At 45.9% G+C, this 16,622-nt stretch overlaps 2 protein-coding genes across 3 annotated transcripts in view; one reads left to right on the top strand and one right to left on the bottom strand.

Moving 5' to 3' along the window:
* LOC135368606 (la-related protein 7-like) overlaps positions 1 to 14,966 on the bottom strand; it is a 175,204-nt gene extending 160,238 nt beyond the window's left edge. Inside the window, exon 1 of the mRNA XM_064601996.1 lies at positions 14,862 to 14,966. The gene's annotated coding sequence lies outside the window, so the exon portion shown is untranslated. The remainder of the gene's footprint in view (positions 1 to 14,861) is intronic.
* On the top strand, positions 6,663 to 16,567 carry LOC135368605 (5-phosphohydroxy-L-lysine phospho-lyase-like). Of its 2 annotated transcripts, none has more exons than XM_064601994.1 (11): positions 6,663 to 7,948; positions 9,429 to 9,550; positions 9,827 to 9,986; positions 10,074 to 10,148; positions 10,226 to 10,319; positions 11,722 to 11,930; positions 13,998 to 14,098; positions 14,227 to 14,351; positions 14,890 to 15,044; positions 15,867 to 15,956; positions 16,043 to 16,567. In XM_064601994.1, the coding sequence occupies exons 1-11, from the start codon at positions 7,875 to 7,877 to the stop codon at positions 16,356 to 16,358; spliced, it is 1,521 nt and encodes a 506-aa protein (XP_064458064.1). In that variant the 5' UTR covers positions 6,663 to 7,874; the 3' UTR covers positions 16,359 to 16,567. The 2 variants fall into 2 exon arrangements, with proteins under 2 accessions (XP_064458064.1, XP_064458065.1); XM_064601995.1 differs by lacking the exon at positions 6,663 to 7,948 and adding an exon at positions 7,955 to 9,079.
* Positions 16,568 to 16,622: the final 55 nt, after the last annotated feature.

The raw sequence follows: 16,622 nt of genomic DNA, 5'->3' as shown, positions 1-16,622 counted from the left end.
AATATAGTGTTTCAGAGACCTGTGAGACCGCGAATTATCTCGGAAACGCTATGATATAGTGTTTCTGCGCGTCCCAAGGAAGACGCAAGATGGGAGCGCTGGCACCTTCCCAGCTAACGAAGTTAACGCCCATCGCCGCACCTCCTATTTTTTTGCCCTTCCCGATAACAGAGGTCGTTTGTTCGGCACGTGAACGACGCGGATGTTTTGTTACGGCGCAGTAAATGTTGCACGTCTCAAAAACATCTGTTGCTAAAATGCGTCAGGGGAAGCGTCGTTCAAAAACACACCCTTTCGAAAAGCTCCGCTAAACGATAATTTAGAATGCGTGGCTATTTACGTCGCGAGACAACGATGATCATTTCTTTGACACGCACGGAAATCTCACCACACGGTACACTATATTTTACGCAGTATTTCATAACTCACGCTGCTTATATATATCATATCTACTAGTCACCAAAGGCGGATCCAGTCCTCACTTTGGCACTTTGGGGGAGGGGTTCTTTGTCGAAGCGCGTAGTGGGGGAGGGGAGAGAGAGGAGACCCAATGTATAAACTAAAGTTTACCCCCCCCCCCCGGATCCGCCACTGCCAGTTACCAACTAACCCCACTTTGCCGTTTTAGTATCTAAGCAACGTACAGCTCGCATCAGAGTTAAGTTGAACGCCATTCCGCCCCGCGCAACCTGGTGGTGCTTGGTAGAAATAACGGCAGATGCTGTTTTGGTAATGTTTAAGGGGGTGACCCTCGTTATGTAGCCGTTGTTTTCTGCCGAACTCTTAAAAAGGGTGCGTTGTAACTCCTTTTATTTGGGAGTACACCCTTGCCACATATATCACTCCCTTCGGGGTGTACAATTACTCTCGAAAGGATATATATGGCAAGGGTGTACTCCCCAAAAAAGGAGTTACAGCTCACCGCTTTTTTTTAAGAATGTATAGGCGCTGCCTGGGCGACTCCCTTCCCGCTTCGCAGGCTCGAGCGGTGTTCAAGCTAACTTTGACGCGAGCCGTACCCATGCCACCAACTTGCTGGCGTCCTCGGCCGGGATCGAACCCGCAACCTTACGCTAAAAGAATGTGGTAGACGGCATTGTTCGGCGAAACTCGTTTGCATTCGGTATACCTGGACACCCACCGGTCCTGCTGTCTGAGGTTTTCCCTGGGTTTTCCGAAGACTTTCCAGAATAATGTCGGCACAGTTCCCTCTGAAGTCGGCCCAGGACGCACACTAACCCGCACTCCTTCTTGCTGTCCTTTCTCCATCTGTCCACATCTGTACGCCGCTCATAGCCACAGTTGCTTCGCAGCGCTAACACGGAATAAAAAAATATATATATACCTGGAAAACTAGACCAAACGGACCCTTGCTGGATCGAGGCATTAGAAGCGCTTTTGTATATATATATATATATATCCAACTCACTTCTCAGTTTTCATCACGGTTTTTGCTGGGTCTGTGTGCATACAGATAACGTGACTTGGTGGGGGATGCCACTTGTTATCCTCAGAACCAAGTATTCTACAAACTCGGACCTATTGTAACCTGTAACAATATGTTATCGATGTGCTGCTGCAATGCAAGCAGCACAATGCGCCGAGTGTACGAGTTGTTAGCCGGCGCTAGGTGCGGGTCGGGAGGCGAGGAGGAGAAGCGCCATCGACGAAGACATCGTCATGATCATCATCGCCAAGAAGAAGATGGGAGGCAGCATGCATGAAACGTTCATCTATTGTAATCCAGTTTAATCTGTTAATAAATCGTTTTCGAGATGACGTTCGACTAACGACGACCTAACATGGCGACGAGGAAAACGACCACGAAGCAATCACGTCATCAAATAGAGCATCGAAAACCACCAAAATGAGAGGACACCCTGAGAGCCATTACCACGAGGTGCACGTATGAGCCAGTTCGTCAAGACAAACGTGCTCGCCCTACAGTCATCGGGCATCACGAGAAAAAGCCAAAGGAAAATGGACATATCAAGCGACAAGAAGCAAGAGGAGCCTGAAAGCCCACGACACGGCACGAAGGACAATGAAGGCGAGACCAAGCCCCAAACGATTATGTCCCAGGCCGCAGCTTCACCATCACCTCAACAAGGAATGTACACAGACTCCGACATTGCCAGTATGTTAGCCACCACAATGTCAATGATAGCGCACGTTCTCGAAAGACAGGCTGGGCCCGTCCACGTGACGACAGGACCCGACTTGACGTCGACATTACCCACGTATGACGGAACGGACAACAACTTACAAGAGTGGATTGCGGCGGTGGAATCCATGCGCGACTTATCATCATGGAGTGAGGCCGCAACATTGAGTGCTGCAATTACACGACTGCGAGGACGCGCAATGGAGTGGCAGAAGACAGACGGCATTGCTCACAAAAAGTGGGACGAATGGGTGGCAGCCCTGGAGAACGAATTTGACAGGCCTCTCCTATTCTGTCAATGGATTGCACAAGTTAACAATAGAAGACAGCAGCCGAATGAATCAATAGTGGACTACATGTACTCTCGTTTGGAACTTATACGAAGAGGGCACTACGATCTGTCCAACGAAGACATCGTCGACTGGCTAATACAAGGTGTGTCAAATGCAGCAGAGAAACCGATTCTTGCCGCTTACTACGATCTACGTCAAGGAACTTTAAGTGAGTTCCTGCAGTATGCAAGCCAGATCGAGAGACAAGGGCAGTACAACCGAGGTCACAACAAGAGCACTGCCGTGCAAAACGGGGCACCCCGATTCCAACAACAAACGCCAAATACGGTACCGAGCCACAAAAGCCCACCAGCACCGCAAGTTCCCGAGACAACTGTTAAACTTGGGAAAATACCATCAGACACATGCGCAAGATGTCTCAAGACTGGACACCGAGCCCGACAGTGTGACCAGCCAGACACACGAACGCCAGAACAAAAGGCCGCGGCAACAAGACGATGGCAACAACGCACTGATCGCACCACACCCCCGAAACATATCACCTCAGAGAAGCATGTTAACAAGGTTGTGACTGCACACCCAAGCAGTAAACAGAATGTCATTGTCCTGCCAGCAACAGTCAACGGCATTGCAACAGAAGTGATGTGGGACACAGGCTCTGCTACAACTCTCCTATCCGAAGACTTCGCCTCTTGCCACAACTTCCACATCGTCCCGGATAACGAAACTGTGCTGCGAGGACCATTTGGAAACACGAGCCAGCCACTAGGAGTCACTCAAGCGCTCATTTCAATAGGATGCGCTACAGCCACTGTCCAAGCTTGTGTGAGCCGGGAAATACCGCACTCAGTAATCATCGGACTCGATTGGAGAAAGGCAATCCCCTTCGACTATGTTGAACGCTGCAACGAGAACAGCTTCAGTGTTGAGTGGATACCAAAGGCAGACTTCACGAAAAAAGAGTCAGTGGCACTGGCAGTTGCACATACAAATCTGATAGAAGTCTTCAAAAGACCACCAGGAGTACCCACAACAAACGATGAAACTCTGCCCCATATGTATATGTCATGCGGAACAGTATCCATGTCACCCGGCAGCATCAAAATCGAGCAAGACTCTCGACAACTTCCGACACCAAATGAGGCTGAACACCTCGTGACGCATCTCAAAAATGCCTCCAACGCTACAACTGAGCAGTTTGAAGCTATGAAGGACGTGCTCAGAAGAAACTCATCAGTCTTCACGAAACCTGACGACGATTTGGGTCAGTGCACCACGGTTCAACACGAAATTGAGCTAAACGACGACAAGCCAGTACGAATGCAACCATACAGCGCAACGGAAACCAACAGACAATTCATCGAGAAGGAAATCAATGACTGGTTGCACAGAGGAATCATCCGTCACTCAACATCGAGTTACGCCTCACCGGTGATCGTTGTAGATCAACCACATCATGACTCTACACCAAAGAGACTCTGTATCGACTACAGATTTCTGAATGCCAAGACCGTTCAACGAGCATACCCCATGCCGCGAATAGACTCCATCTTGAGAAAGACATCTGGAGCACAGTTCTTCAGCAAGCTTGACATCAAAAAAGCATTTCTTAATGTACCTATCAAAGAGACCGACATTCACAAAGCTGCATTCGTGACAGAAAGCGGACACTATGAACCACTACGAATGCCTTTTGGGCTAACAACAGCACCTGCCACCATGCAAAACATAATGAATGAGGGACTACGAGAACTCGTCGAAACGGGACATGTTGCTGTCTATATGGACGACGTGTGTATTTTCACCAGCAACACGAGAGACCATGTCAAATTACTTGACCGCACGCTCAAGAACATCCTCAATATTGGACTGCGCATCGACATCAACAAATGCATATTTATGTCAAAGAGCATACCCTTTTTGGGACTGATTCTGTCACAAGATGGTATTGCCATCGACCCAGCACGAACAGCAGCCGTAAACAACTATGATGTACCACGAACCAAGAAGGACCTGCGCTCATTCCTTGGATTTGTGTCGCATTACAGGAAGTACATCAAGGGTTTCGCCAGGATCGCTAAACCCCTAACCGATTTGACAAAAAATGACACACCACTGACATGGAATCCCGAGTGCCAAACAGCAATGGACACGCTTAAGGAAAAATTAACGGAAGCACCTATACTAGCCAACTTTAGCCCAGACTTGCCAACAAAGGTGTACGTGGACGCATCGCAGTCAGCATTTGGAGCAGTCCTAACTCAACTCCACGGATCTGACGAAAGAGTCGTTGAGTATGCAAGTAAGAAGGTACCTCATGCCGACCAGCATAAACATTCAACAGAACTTGAAGCAATAGCAGTTCACTGGGCCATCACAGAGCGGTTCCACCACTATCTACAAGGCCTGCCTGCTTTCGACATCTTCACAGACAACTGGGCAGTCAGCCACATAATGTCCAAAAAGGATCCGAAAAGACGATTCGCTCGCATAATGCTAGACCTTTCGACATACAACTTCACACTACGACACATGCCTGGGAAAAATAATGTAATGGCCGACGGTCTTTCACGCATCCCTACCAAAGTCCAACATGTGTGTGTGATACGAGCTGAAGACTCTCGCATCAACATAGCACAGCGAAATGACAAAGATCTGAAACAGATCATGAGTGCGCTCGAAGGAGACGAAGAGAGCCACAAGGACTACAAGCTTAAAAACGGAACTTTAATGTATGTTACCACGCTCAATGGGAAAGAGGTCCTACAGATGGTGATTCCATCATCTCTCAAAGAAGCAGTGTTACAGTGCTACCACGACAACGGCGGTCATGGAGACACTCAGCGCACTATCTCCAGAATCAAAAGACGATACTATTGGACAGGAATGTCACGTGACGTCACTGCATACGTCAAGGGCTGTGATCAATGCCAGCAATACAACACACCAACTGGCGTGCAGCCACGAAGACTGCTACCAAGGGAACCACCAGACGTACCATTCCAGGCAATTGCAATAGACCACGTGGGACCAATCAACTCCAATGATGAAAATAAGTATTTCATCACCGCAGTAGACCTGGCAACGAGATTTATAATCACAAGGGCCGTCAGAGACAAGTCCACAGAACACTTGTTACGATTCATCGAGGACGACATCCTACAGGCTTTTGGAACACCAGAAGTGATCATCAGTGATAATGACAAGGTACTAACATCACGAGCAGCGCAAGAATACTTTGAAGACCGACACATCAGACGAGTACTGACAGTCCCGTATGCACCAGAAACCAATGGGCTCGTGGAACGCGCCAATAGCAAAATTTTGCACATTCTACGAAAGAACGTCAATGGAGACATCCACAATTGGAGCGACTACCTGCGAAGAACAACGTTCCAAGTGAACAACCTACTTCACGCAGGCCTCCAGATCACTCCATTTGAAATTCTCTTCAATTTTTCTCCTAGATACCCCATCGACAACGAGCTCGAAACCGATAAAGAAGCCCGCGATGAAAATATCACAGAGAGGAGAGAAGCGGCACGCGCAAGCCTCACAGAATACCTAGCCCAAATGAAGAAAACTGTCGACCAAAGGCACCGTGATCCAACTTTTGCACTTGGTGACGATGTTTTGTACCGTACGCATATTCGCGAAGGCAAACTTTCGCCTGCCTTTGACGGACCCTACAAGATAACCAAAATCAACCACGGCGCATACGAGATAGAAAAGACGACGCCGGAGGGTGCAAAGCAAAAGAGACTGGCGATATCTACACAACTGAAGTCATATTCGGACCAACCAATCCTGGACGTTGGCACCGACACCGAGGAAATTCTTAACACAGCACGACCGAGACGTCCCCGGCGACCCCCACGCTGGATGGCAGACTATTTGGTCGATGATCGCGAGGACGCAATCTCGCACGGTGGGACGTGTTAGCCGGCGCTAGGTGCGGGTCGGGAGGCGAGGAGGAGAAGCGCCATCGACGAAGACATCGTCATGATCATCATCGCCAAGAAGAAGATGGGAGGCAGCATGCATGAAACGTTCATCTATTGTAATCCAGTTTAATCTGTTAATAAATCGTTTTCGAGATGACGTTCGACTAACGACGACCTAACAGAGTGCATGGAGAGAAGGGATAGCTGGAGATTGTTCCTCAAGTGTACGACTATAGGCATCATGAAGTGCTACGCAGCGATACGATATCTGCCAGCCACCACAATGCAATTGGACTTTCAGTAGATTTCTCTTCTTGGTTTAACTAGATATTATTGTAGTCTCTCAAACAGTAGCATGTGTTCATCAATCGGGAGTGTGACTAGTCCAGATGCCGTAGTTGCGTCATGCTTCAGTCAGCCAATGAATGTGTTATAGTTTTTTATATATTATGTTATAGTGTTATATAACATTATAGTGTTCGCCCAATTATATATTAGAGAGTTTTCGTACATCGTACGCTATCCCTTACGTGCGTAAAAGTGACAGCGTACGATTCTTCTGTGCTGTGTGCCAGTTTAAATTGCTGCGATATGTCTACACCCCCTTAAAGTATACAATACACATGCACATTTCGTTCAGATCACTGCCCCGTTTGCGAGTGACATTTGGTGCTTCGAACGTTTGTACTGCTTTCAGACAGTGTTGTTGACCCCAGCTAGTTGACGTACCGCTACCGACACGTGCTGTCGTTTTCCCAATTTTCTTCTGTTGCCTTCTTTCTAGACCTCCAGGCGACGCTCGAAATTGCCACTTCGACATGGGACTGCGCGCCCCACAGACACAAATTATCTACTATGTCCTTACTCGTTACACTTTACCACACCCACTGCGCATCCATATCCTCGCAAGCCGCGCGCCGCGCCGCGCAGGTCGCAAGGCAGAACGCAGAACATTCCCCCACAAGGGAACCACGCCCGCGTCATGATCTAATCACGTGCACAGCATGTGTTGTTCCCACTCCAGCTGTCCGACTCCAAACACAGCCACCGGCTGCCGTGCATTGCGCTGTACCACATCTGCCGCAATTTGCATTCCTGTTATTTGACGCTCAAAATGCTAATTTCAGATTGAGGTAATCAAAAATGTAAAAGAAACGATTTTGTCACAACAGTGATCTCCGTTATTTGACAAATTTCTCTCCATCCTCTGAGTGGATCTGCTGCAGGGTGCCATGGCAACAACACGTCATCCGGGAGAGCGATCGGATTGGCTGTGAATGGGAGAGTGGCCCATATTAGCCAATCCGCGGCTGCTTCTGCCGTCCGGGCCTTCATTATAAGCAACAGTAAACGTGTACACAGTACGGGCAGTACGAGTACGTGGTGCAGAGTAAGCGTTGTCTTCAGTGCTTACTGATACCGCCATATTCCTTGTCTTCCGGATCTTTTGATCTTAACTGAACGCCACTCACAATGGAGACAACGAAGGTTGCGTTGCAGAAAATAAGCAAAGATGAGACTATACGTCTCCGGGAAACGTACATTGGGTAAGTCTAATCTCCTCATGCATTCATGCTCCTCGTGGATTCAAGCTGATGTGCTCCTTTTTATCTGAACATACGTTGAGTTTCGTGATTGCTTGAGTACTCGTACTCTGCAGGATCCAATCTTATTTTTAGTATATCTCCTCGGATGGCAACAATCAGTAGTTTTTTTTAATTTTCACACGGCGATGTGCATCGACTTGCAGAAATTGCCACTGTTTTGCGAAAATTTCGTCGACTCAGAGTCAGGCAAACGTTAGAGGTGTTCTGTACAGATTTCGCAATCGGTCGAGGTTAGTTAACACAGTTAATGGTGGATAGCCAGCATTACTTCGTTTGATCACTATCTGAGGAGACAATTGTAAAATAAGTGCACATCCCCGTTTAACAGATGCCCGTGGCACAATTGCAGGCTTGATTTGGGCACACGATAGCTTACAGTGATTCAAACCCCCACAGTGATTCAAAAAGTAATCGTGAACTGTCTTGTGGAACATCTGTGTCTCGTCTGCGTAGACAAAGCATTGCAAGTAGGACCACTACTTGAGACGAACCGACAAGCATCTTCAAACCGAGCACTGCTGCCATCGGCAACTAGCTAAACGGTTTTGCCAAAAGTAAACCTCTCTGTGACTCACAGGCATCTCACAGGTGGTTCCTTTCCAGAAAAAGTGATAAGAAGGAAGCACATGGTTGTTTTCAGAGTTGCCGTTTGCACGCACCAGAGCACTCTTTCTGTGCCATTAAAGTGATCGCACGCTCTCCTGTCTTTGCCCACCCACCATCTTTCGATGATTGTCACTAACCAGACTTCAACCTGTTAGTTTCCTTATAGGCACCCCACAAGTCTTAACAACCACCTTACGTTGCCCACTGTCTGACATTCGACTACCAAGATGAAATCCCCCGACAAACCGCTGCTGATTCGTCCTCAACACCCAACTTCGACTGCCCGACCCCAAGTGCCTCCGCAGACTCCGCCACGGATGACTGACTTCTACGCATCGCCAAGCCGGACTCGTGACATGCTCGGCGAACTTTTAAGCCGCTTCAATCGCAGATTTAAAGAGCATTTGTTCCATCATGATGCGGCACATGCTCATCATCCGTGGTTTAACTTTCAGAGAGGGGAAGGTAAATTTTTGTTTTCCTCCTTTCCTCCTTTCGTGCTTCTTTCAGTGCGTGTTTGAACTGGCGAGTTTGCAGCTCAGCCGGCACATGCCGACGGTCCTGCGGAGTGCTGCTCTGTCTGGTTCCGTTTTTGTTTTTCCAGCAGCGTTTTCTCCTTTCAGATGACACCCTTCCCCTCCCCAAACAGGTCACGTACTGTGTGCTGGTTTTGCTTGCTGCAGGGGACCCCTTTCTGATTTGTTGCAAAGTTACAACACTGGGTCTGCAGCTTGCAAGATTGTTAACAGTGCATTTGCTTGTCCATTTCGGCCTCTGTGACTCACGCCCGCGTTTGTGGATTTTTCCTGTCTAGGACGTCTTGCACGGTATTCTTCAAAAACGATGGTCCACTCAAGATTGTCCAGGGCAGAGGCCAGTACATGTATGATGAGATGGGCAACGAGTACTTGGATTGCATTAACAACGTTGCACACGGTGAGTGACTAACAGGCCACAAAGCCAACAGCCCTAATCGTGTTGTATACAAGGACACAAAGAACACGAAGCTGGTCTTGCAAACAGGATAGTAATGCTCTGCGGAACCTCTCGTACTGATTTTCGACCTGATACTACTTCGACTGATTACTGATAACCGACGCATAAATAAGCGCGTTTACTCGCTATAGAGTTCTACAGTTTAGCCAAGCATGTGGCACAAGCGGTTGATAAATTTGCTGCACACAACATGGATTTCCTTTTTTTGTGTTACAGTCGGCCATTGCCACCCCCACGTTGTCAAGGCTGGCTCGGAGCAGATGGCAAATCTCAGCACAAACTCTCGTTACCTGCATGACAATTTGGTCTTATACGCTCAAAGAATCACAAATTATTTCCCCAACAAGCTCTCTGTGTGCTACTTTGTCAACTCTGGGTAAGGTCTCAACTTACTTCATTCACCATTTGAATGAACAACATGATGTTTCGAATGGTACAAAACTCCCTTTGTTGCTCTCTTCAGGTCTGAGGCTAATGACTTGGCATTGAGACTTGCGCAGGCTCACACTCAGAATAAAGATGTCATTTGTCTTGATGGGTAAGAGATTTCATCGTATTTTCTTTATGTCCTTATCTAGTCAATTTGTGAAACACTCTTCTCCTCTTATGCCATAGTGCATACCATGGTCACCTCACGTCAACAACTGCCATCAGCCCTTACAAGTTCAGTCACATTCGGGGATACAAGAAAAAGAAGTCTGTGCATGTGGTAAGCATTTCTCGATCATTCAACGATTGTGGTAAATGACTGATTTCACGAACTTCAAAATGCCACAGATTTGTCATAATTATGCAGCAGTCCAAACTTTTATTTTAAGGAAAAAATTCCACTTTTATTGGCTAAGCTTCAGCCACTGTGCATAAAAATAGTTAACTGTATGCCCTACATCGCTTTGAGGCAAGTGCAGCAGATTTGCACTAGATAGTGCAGTACACATGTATCTATATTCCTATCTGGCAAGTTTAACTCAATGACATCTACCTCGCGTGACAGTGAATGTGGGTTGTTCATTCATCTTATGTTGATTCATATGTTGGACATACATTAGCTTACGGACTTGCGTCAAATCTGGCTTGTGAATTTGGGTCGGACTTCTGTGGAAATCTGTTGTAGCCAAATCCTGGTCCTGTTATGATTATACCTCGGCGAAACTCACTCATGAGCATTCTCATTCATGCTCAATGAGGCAAATGAGTTGCGCATGAGTGAGCATGTGAAGAGCTGAGCAGGGACTGAGTGAGCAAACGCTGTAGTGAGCGGTAACGAAAGTCTCCGACTACTGCGGGCACTATGTAGATCAGCCGGACGAGTACCACTAAGTAGATCCCTCCCCAGTACCAATCTAAACATTGTAATAGTCCATTGAGACCTTCTCAATATCCTGAATAGTTAAAATGGCAGCAACAACACCATGGGCTAAGGGCAGTGTCATGGTCAAAACACATTCAGCTGCTACACGGAGGAACATGATATACTCGACAAAATCCACACGCGTGAGTATGCTCACTCATGCTCAATGTGACGAATGAGTTGAGCAGGGAGTGAGTGAGTAAACAGAGCTGAGCTTGAGATGAGTGAGCAGGGGCCAGAAATGCCAACCTCTGGTCACAATCATCATCGTGCACCCACGGCCAGCCCATTGTCACTACCAAGGCTCTCACGAGACCAGGAGCATGGTTGCAAGGCGACAAAACTGGGCTGGAACCCATCACCATTTCATCTCATTAAAATTTAAAGTCCAGAGCTCTGATAACCTGGTCATTATTGTGATAGCGAAATCACGACAGTCTCGTATGTCAGACTTTCCCAGTAACTGGACAGTCTATTTCATACCTAAAAGCCTGGCCGTAGTTGTGAACACTATTATGGGCATATAAAGTGTTGTGGGCATTTTAGTGTGGCAGTACAATGTAGTCGAATACTTGGAAGTACCACCTCCGCGCATGGCCACACTACTTGCAGCAGTGTTCGAGATGGTCAAACCCAAGGTGCACAGCTGACCTGGTACACATTACTCACACAGGGCATTCAACATCTAAGAAATCAAGCATTTTTGTATGGAGCACATCGGGGGTACATTTAATGATGGGTTTCATTTAATTTTCTTCAGGCTCCACTGCCATGCACCTACAGGGGAAAATACAAGGCAGATGACCATCATGGAAAAGACATTGGCCTTTTGTATGCAAATGAAGTGCAGAACATTATTAACAGCATTCATTCTGCTGGACGCTCCGTTGCAGCTTTTATTTGTGAATCGCTCGTTAGCTGTGGTGGGCAGTTTCCTCTTCCAGAGAACTACATGAGGAATGTTTACAAGTAGGCACCTATTTTGTACATCTATGAGAGAGTGCTGTTAATGTTGATTATTTTGGATTTGACTGTTTGTTGCATTTGTGGATGATTATTTATTGCGGCTGCGCAAATAGACAGTTAAAAAAAAAACGAAAAATATGAAGAGAATAGCTGTAGTATAGTATGGGAAGGCCTTCATAATGATAGGCTATCCCGTTCCTTTGAATATCATTAGCGACTGGCTCTATTGTGTACCATTGCACATAAGCTTTCACGAAGTCTCCAGGCAGGATCGCATTAACAGAAGTGTAGTTAAAATGCCACTGAGCATGCATATTTTTTTAAAAATTCGTAGCATTTTAGCTAGCTCTCGACTGAAGCAGCCTTGTGTTACAAAGAAGTCGTCCAACAACAAGATGACTTGTGCTGGGCCACTGTGAAGCTCTCTAAGTGGACGATTGAACCTCTGTACACAATAAGGGGATTAGTCGAAAAATACCAAACCGAGAAAAGGGGCATGATCTGATTGCCCATCCCACTGACACACGTGCATTTCCTGTTTCTTACCCTCATGGAGTGGACCAATAAATTGCAATACGGTATTAAATTTTCTTTGGCAGGCACATACTGGTACGTAGATGTCATTACAGCAAAAATAGTAATAAGGGGGTGAGTCGACTTATTCCCTAATTGCATACAGAGGTCCGGTGCATGCTGTACAGTCACAACATCTTAGTCATGTTCATTACAGTTGTCCTAACTGTGTAGGCCCTGTTAGCACAAACATCACGTGCGATTACAGTGAACTCTCGTTAAGGCGAACTCGCTCAAACCGAATTTCCGGATATGCGGTAACGTATGCCGAATGTATACTGCCGTATTATCAACACGTATCTGTAAATCAACGCACAACTGCCTGGCAACCTGTATTAGGGAACCTATACTTCAGTCGTGTTTCACACTGTAACAAAATCCATCAAATATGCAGAACCTCATGTGCTTTAAGAAGATTTAATGAAGCATGTGCTTTACATTTTCAAAGCACTTTAGAAGGCCACATATTCCACCCTTTCACGAAGGCAGACCAAATCAGAAAATATATATTGAAAAAATAAATTATAAAAATATATTATAAAAATAAATACTTATTTTGTAATCAGAAAATAATATATTGATGACAGAGATTGCTGGCAAAACTTCAGGAGACATAGCAGCATGGAAGGAAAAGTCAGGTCCTCGAAGATCGAATAACACTCAAAAACAGTAGACTCTGTTTTTGAGCGTTGAAGAACTTGAGTGTAGGAGTGAAGTTAAAGCACCGCACGGACTCGGGCTTGCCCGAACTCAGCCCCCACCCTGTAACCACTGTAACCCCACTTTTTGCTGGCCACAGTCAACTTTTACAGCCCGTTTCACTGGGCTGGGCCAGGTAGCCTAGAAATTGCTTGGGCTCAGACCGGGCCAAGAAATGTAGAAATTATTCAGTCTTGGGCCGGGCCCAGGCAGGTATATCAAAGGAAGGCTGTGCCTGGGCCTAAGAATGCGACCCGCGCAGTGCTCTAAGTGAAGTCGAGGGGGAACAACTTCTGTTACTTCTGCTCCGCAGTTCTTTTTTGTACTCTGCAACGAACGCAGCTAATCCCATTTGCTGGGTGGACGTCGGGTGCTCGCTATTATTAGAGCCTGAAGTTTTAGGGTTTTACCCGATTCTTCCCCGAATTTGCACCCCGAATTGAAGGTTCACCCTTCAGGGTGAAACCCGATTTTTACCCGGTAAATTCCCCTCACTGGGATGTCTGTAGGAATGCATTAACTTGCTTTTTTGGCAGCAAATGCAGTTCCATCACCGTTTGTACCAAGCCAATACAGTTAGTTTGAGTAACTGAGCCCGATTTCTCCCCAAATTTAGCATACTGGCAGTTTTTTTCACCCGAATTTGCACGAATTTAGTGCACACGTTTATTTACCCAATTTTTACCCCCCGAATTTAGAAAAATATATTTCCCGAAAACTTCAGGCTCTAGCTATTATGTAACAATGTATGAGTACTACTTTCATAACTTGATCTATGTCTTTCTCTCCTGTTCTCAGCTATGTACGCAATGCCGGTGGAGTCTGTATCGCTGATGAAGTGCAGACTGGATTTGGACGTATTGGTGAACACATGTGGGGCTTTCAACTCCAAGGAGAAGGTTTGCTCTTTCACTGCTCATACTTATGCAATTTTAATTGCGTGCCCTTACAGCGCCAATGTACTTCATTTGAAATACAATATATGCGTATGCGTGTGTGAATTGCTTAGCCTTATTCTGTTTTCTAGATGTCTGCCCAGACATTGTGACTTTGGGTAAACCTATTGGTAATGGCCATCCCATTGCAATGGTTGTGACTACAAGAGACATTGCCACAAGCTTCGAAAACTTGGGAGTGGAATATTTCAACACGGTATGTCGCTTCATATACAAGATGTGACCTTTTTGGGTTAAACCCAATTCCTTTTCATTATTCCCCCACAAACCAGTTTCAGAACGATTCGAGTTAAATCCGATTTCTTGCTGTACGCCCAATCACGTGTTACTTTGTATCACATACACTATTTAGAAGCAGTCTAGTATATGCATGCCTGATGGAAATACTAGTTGAGTGAAACGTTAAACTATGCGAAGCACATCTGGGTGTACCACACGTGGTGCTTGTGACTAACTCACGAGAATGCATGTATGGCCAATGCACTTTTAACTGTGGGCCTCTTGCTAGATTGAAAGAAAAAAATAACTTGTGACACCAAAATGTATCAATAGCACATGATTTCACCCCTGAATTACAGACTTAAATAGTGCCGGTTCCCCCTCACCACCTCTTCATGAAAGGCATTTCACTGGAAAATGTCAAACTCCTATTTTATATATATATTACCATTACACGAGGCATTAGCGAATGTGAAAACATTCTTACCTTGGCGATTTCTCCTTTGGCTGTATAGTATGGCGGCAACCCTGTCTCCGTGGCTATAGCTTCTGCGGTGCTCGATGTCATCGAGCAGGAGAACCTGCAACAACATGCGAAAGAAGTCGGTGACTATCTCATAAATTCGCTCAAAGAATTGCAGAGCAGGCATCCATTGATTGGAGATGTTCGGTAAGAGTTTGTCATTTTTTATTTCCATTTCTATTGTTTCTCTACCTCAATCATTTACGTAAATTTTAGATGCCTTATAATACCAGAGGAATAGTGTGACCTATAGTGTCCTATATAATAGAGACCTATAGTGTAGACCTACTGACCTATAGTGTGTGTGTGTGCAAAGCCTCTGTTCCCCCACCTTTTAAAATATTTCCATTCTTTGCAAAAGCACGTAAGAAAACAAAGAAAGGAGGAGGGTATGTCGTGACGTCGCCTATCCCCTTGGCAGGGCCTATTATGTGACTTGTGACGTAGAACAGAGCAGCAGAAACGGGTATAAGTGCGTGAAATAAGAGCAAACCAGGTGCACAGATGTGTTTAGAACATTAGTAGAGCCAGAAGTTTTCGGGAAATATTTTTTCCTACATTCGGGGGGTAAAAATCGGGTAAATAAACATGTGCACTAAACTCATGCAAATTCGGGTGAAAAAACTTCCAGTACGATAAATTCGTGGAGAAATCAGGCTCATTTACTCAAACTAACTGTAGTGGTTTGGTACAAATGGTGATGTAACTGTATCTGCTACGGAACAATTAAGTTAGTGCCTTCCTACAGACGTCCCAGTGAGGGCAGTTTGCTGGGTAAAAATCGGGTTTCAACCTAAAGAGGCAACCTTCATTTCGGGGTGCAAATTCGGAGAAGAATCGGGTAAAACCCTAAAACTTCAGGCTCTAAACATTAGTTATGCGAGATGGGCAAGATTGATTGACTGATATCTTTTGACAGTTCATGATACCATGCACAAACTTATTGTCTTCCATTGTTCTGTATTTCAGTGGCTGCGGGCTCTTTGTGGGGGTAGAACTCGTACTTGACAGACACACAAAGGAACCGGCAACCGAAGAAGCTCAGCACCTGTCACTGAAGTAAGCCGAGCTACCTCGGAACTGCTCGCCCCTTAGATTAGAAGCGTACACATTGTAATGACCATTCATTTACAATGTCATTGCAGGCTGAAAGAACAGCACGTTCTTCTAAGCACAGAAGGCAAATACGGTAACGTCCTCAAGTTCAAGCCACCAATGGTATTCACGAAAAAGAATGTTGACGATGTTGTGGCCAAGCTCAACGTTTTGCTCGGTAACATCGAGAAAGCAAGGGGACTGACGTATTCGTTGACGTGTATCTCTGCCGCTCTCGCGGGCAGTGCCGATTCCCTCACTGAATCCGATTCCACGGGGCCCTTCGAAGACTTGACATCGGATGGAGAGTTGTCGTCTGCCTCGTCAATCGAAATGCCCGATAATCGGCCACTCTCTTCTTGCTGACAGAGGACACGCGTGCTTCACTGTGTCAGTAACTTATTTTATATTTAGAGACAGTCGTAGAATTGTTTCTAAATTTCTCTTTTAGCTGGTAGCCAGCTGTGGTTTTTAACAGATTTTATTTCTGTCATTGTAATGCATGACCTTTGCATGATCGTACAAACTCTGCACATTATGCTATTAAAACATAATAAAATATGCAGTTTTACTTACATGCGATCTTATTATTTTGCACTCATCCACTGGTTGAGTGTTGTGTGTCAGGGC

This window comes from Ornithodoros turicata, chromosome 9 (assembly GCF_037126465.1).
Source record: "Ornithodoros turicata isolate Travis chromosome 9, ASM3712646v1, whole genome shotgun sequence".
NCBI lineage: Eukaryota > Metazoa > Arthropoda > Arachnida > Ixodida > Argasidae > Ornithodoros > Ornithodoros turicata.
This window is presented reverse-complemented; position numbering and strand designations above follow the sequence as displayed.

Coding starts and splice junctions, on each gene's coding strand:
- LOC135368605 (XM_064601994.1), top strand. CDS start 7,875: ATGGAGACAACGAAGGTTGCGTTGCAGAAAATAAGCAAAGATGAGACT. Junction 9,551..9,826: donor CATTAACAACGTTGCACACG/GTGAGTGACTAA, acceptor TTTGTGTTACAG/TCGGCCATTGCCACCCCCAC. Junction 14,352..14,889: donor GAGTGGAATATTTCAACACG/GTATGTCGCTTC, acceptor TTGGCTGTATAG/TATGGCGGCAACCCTGTCTC.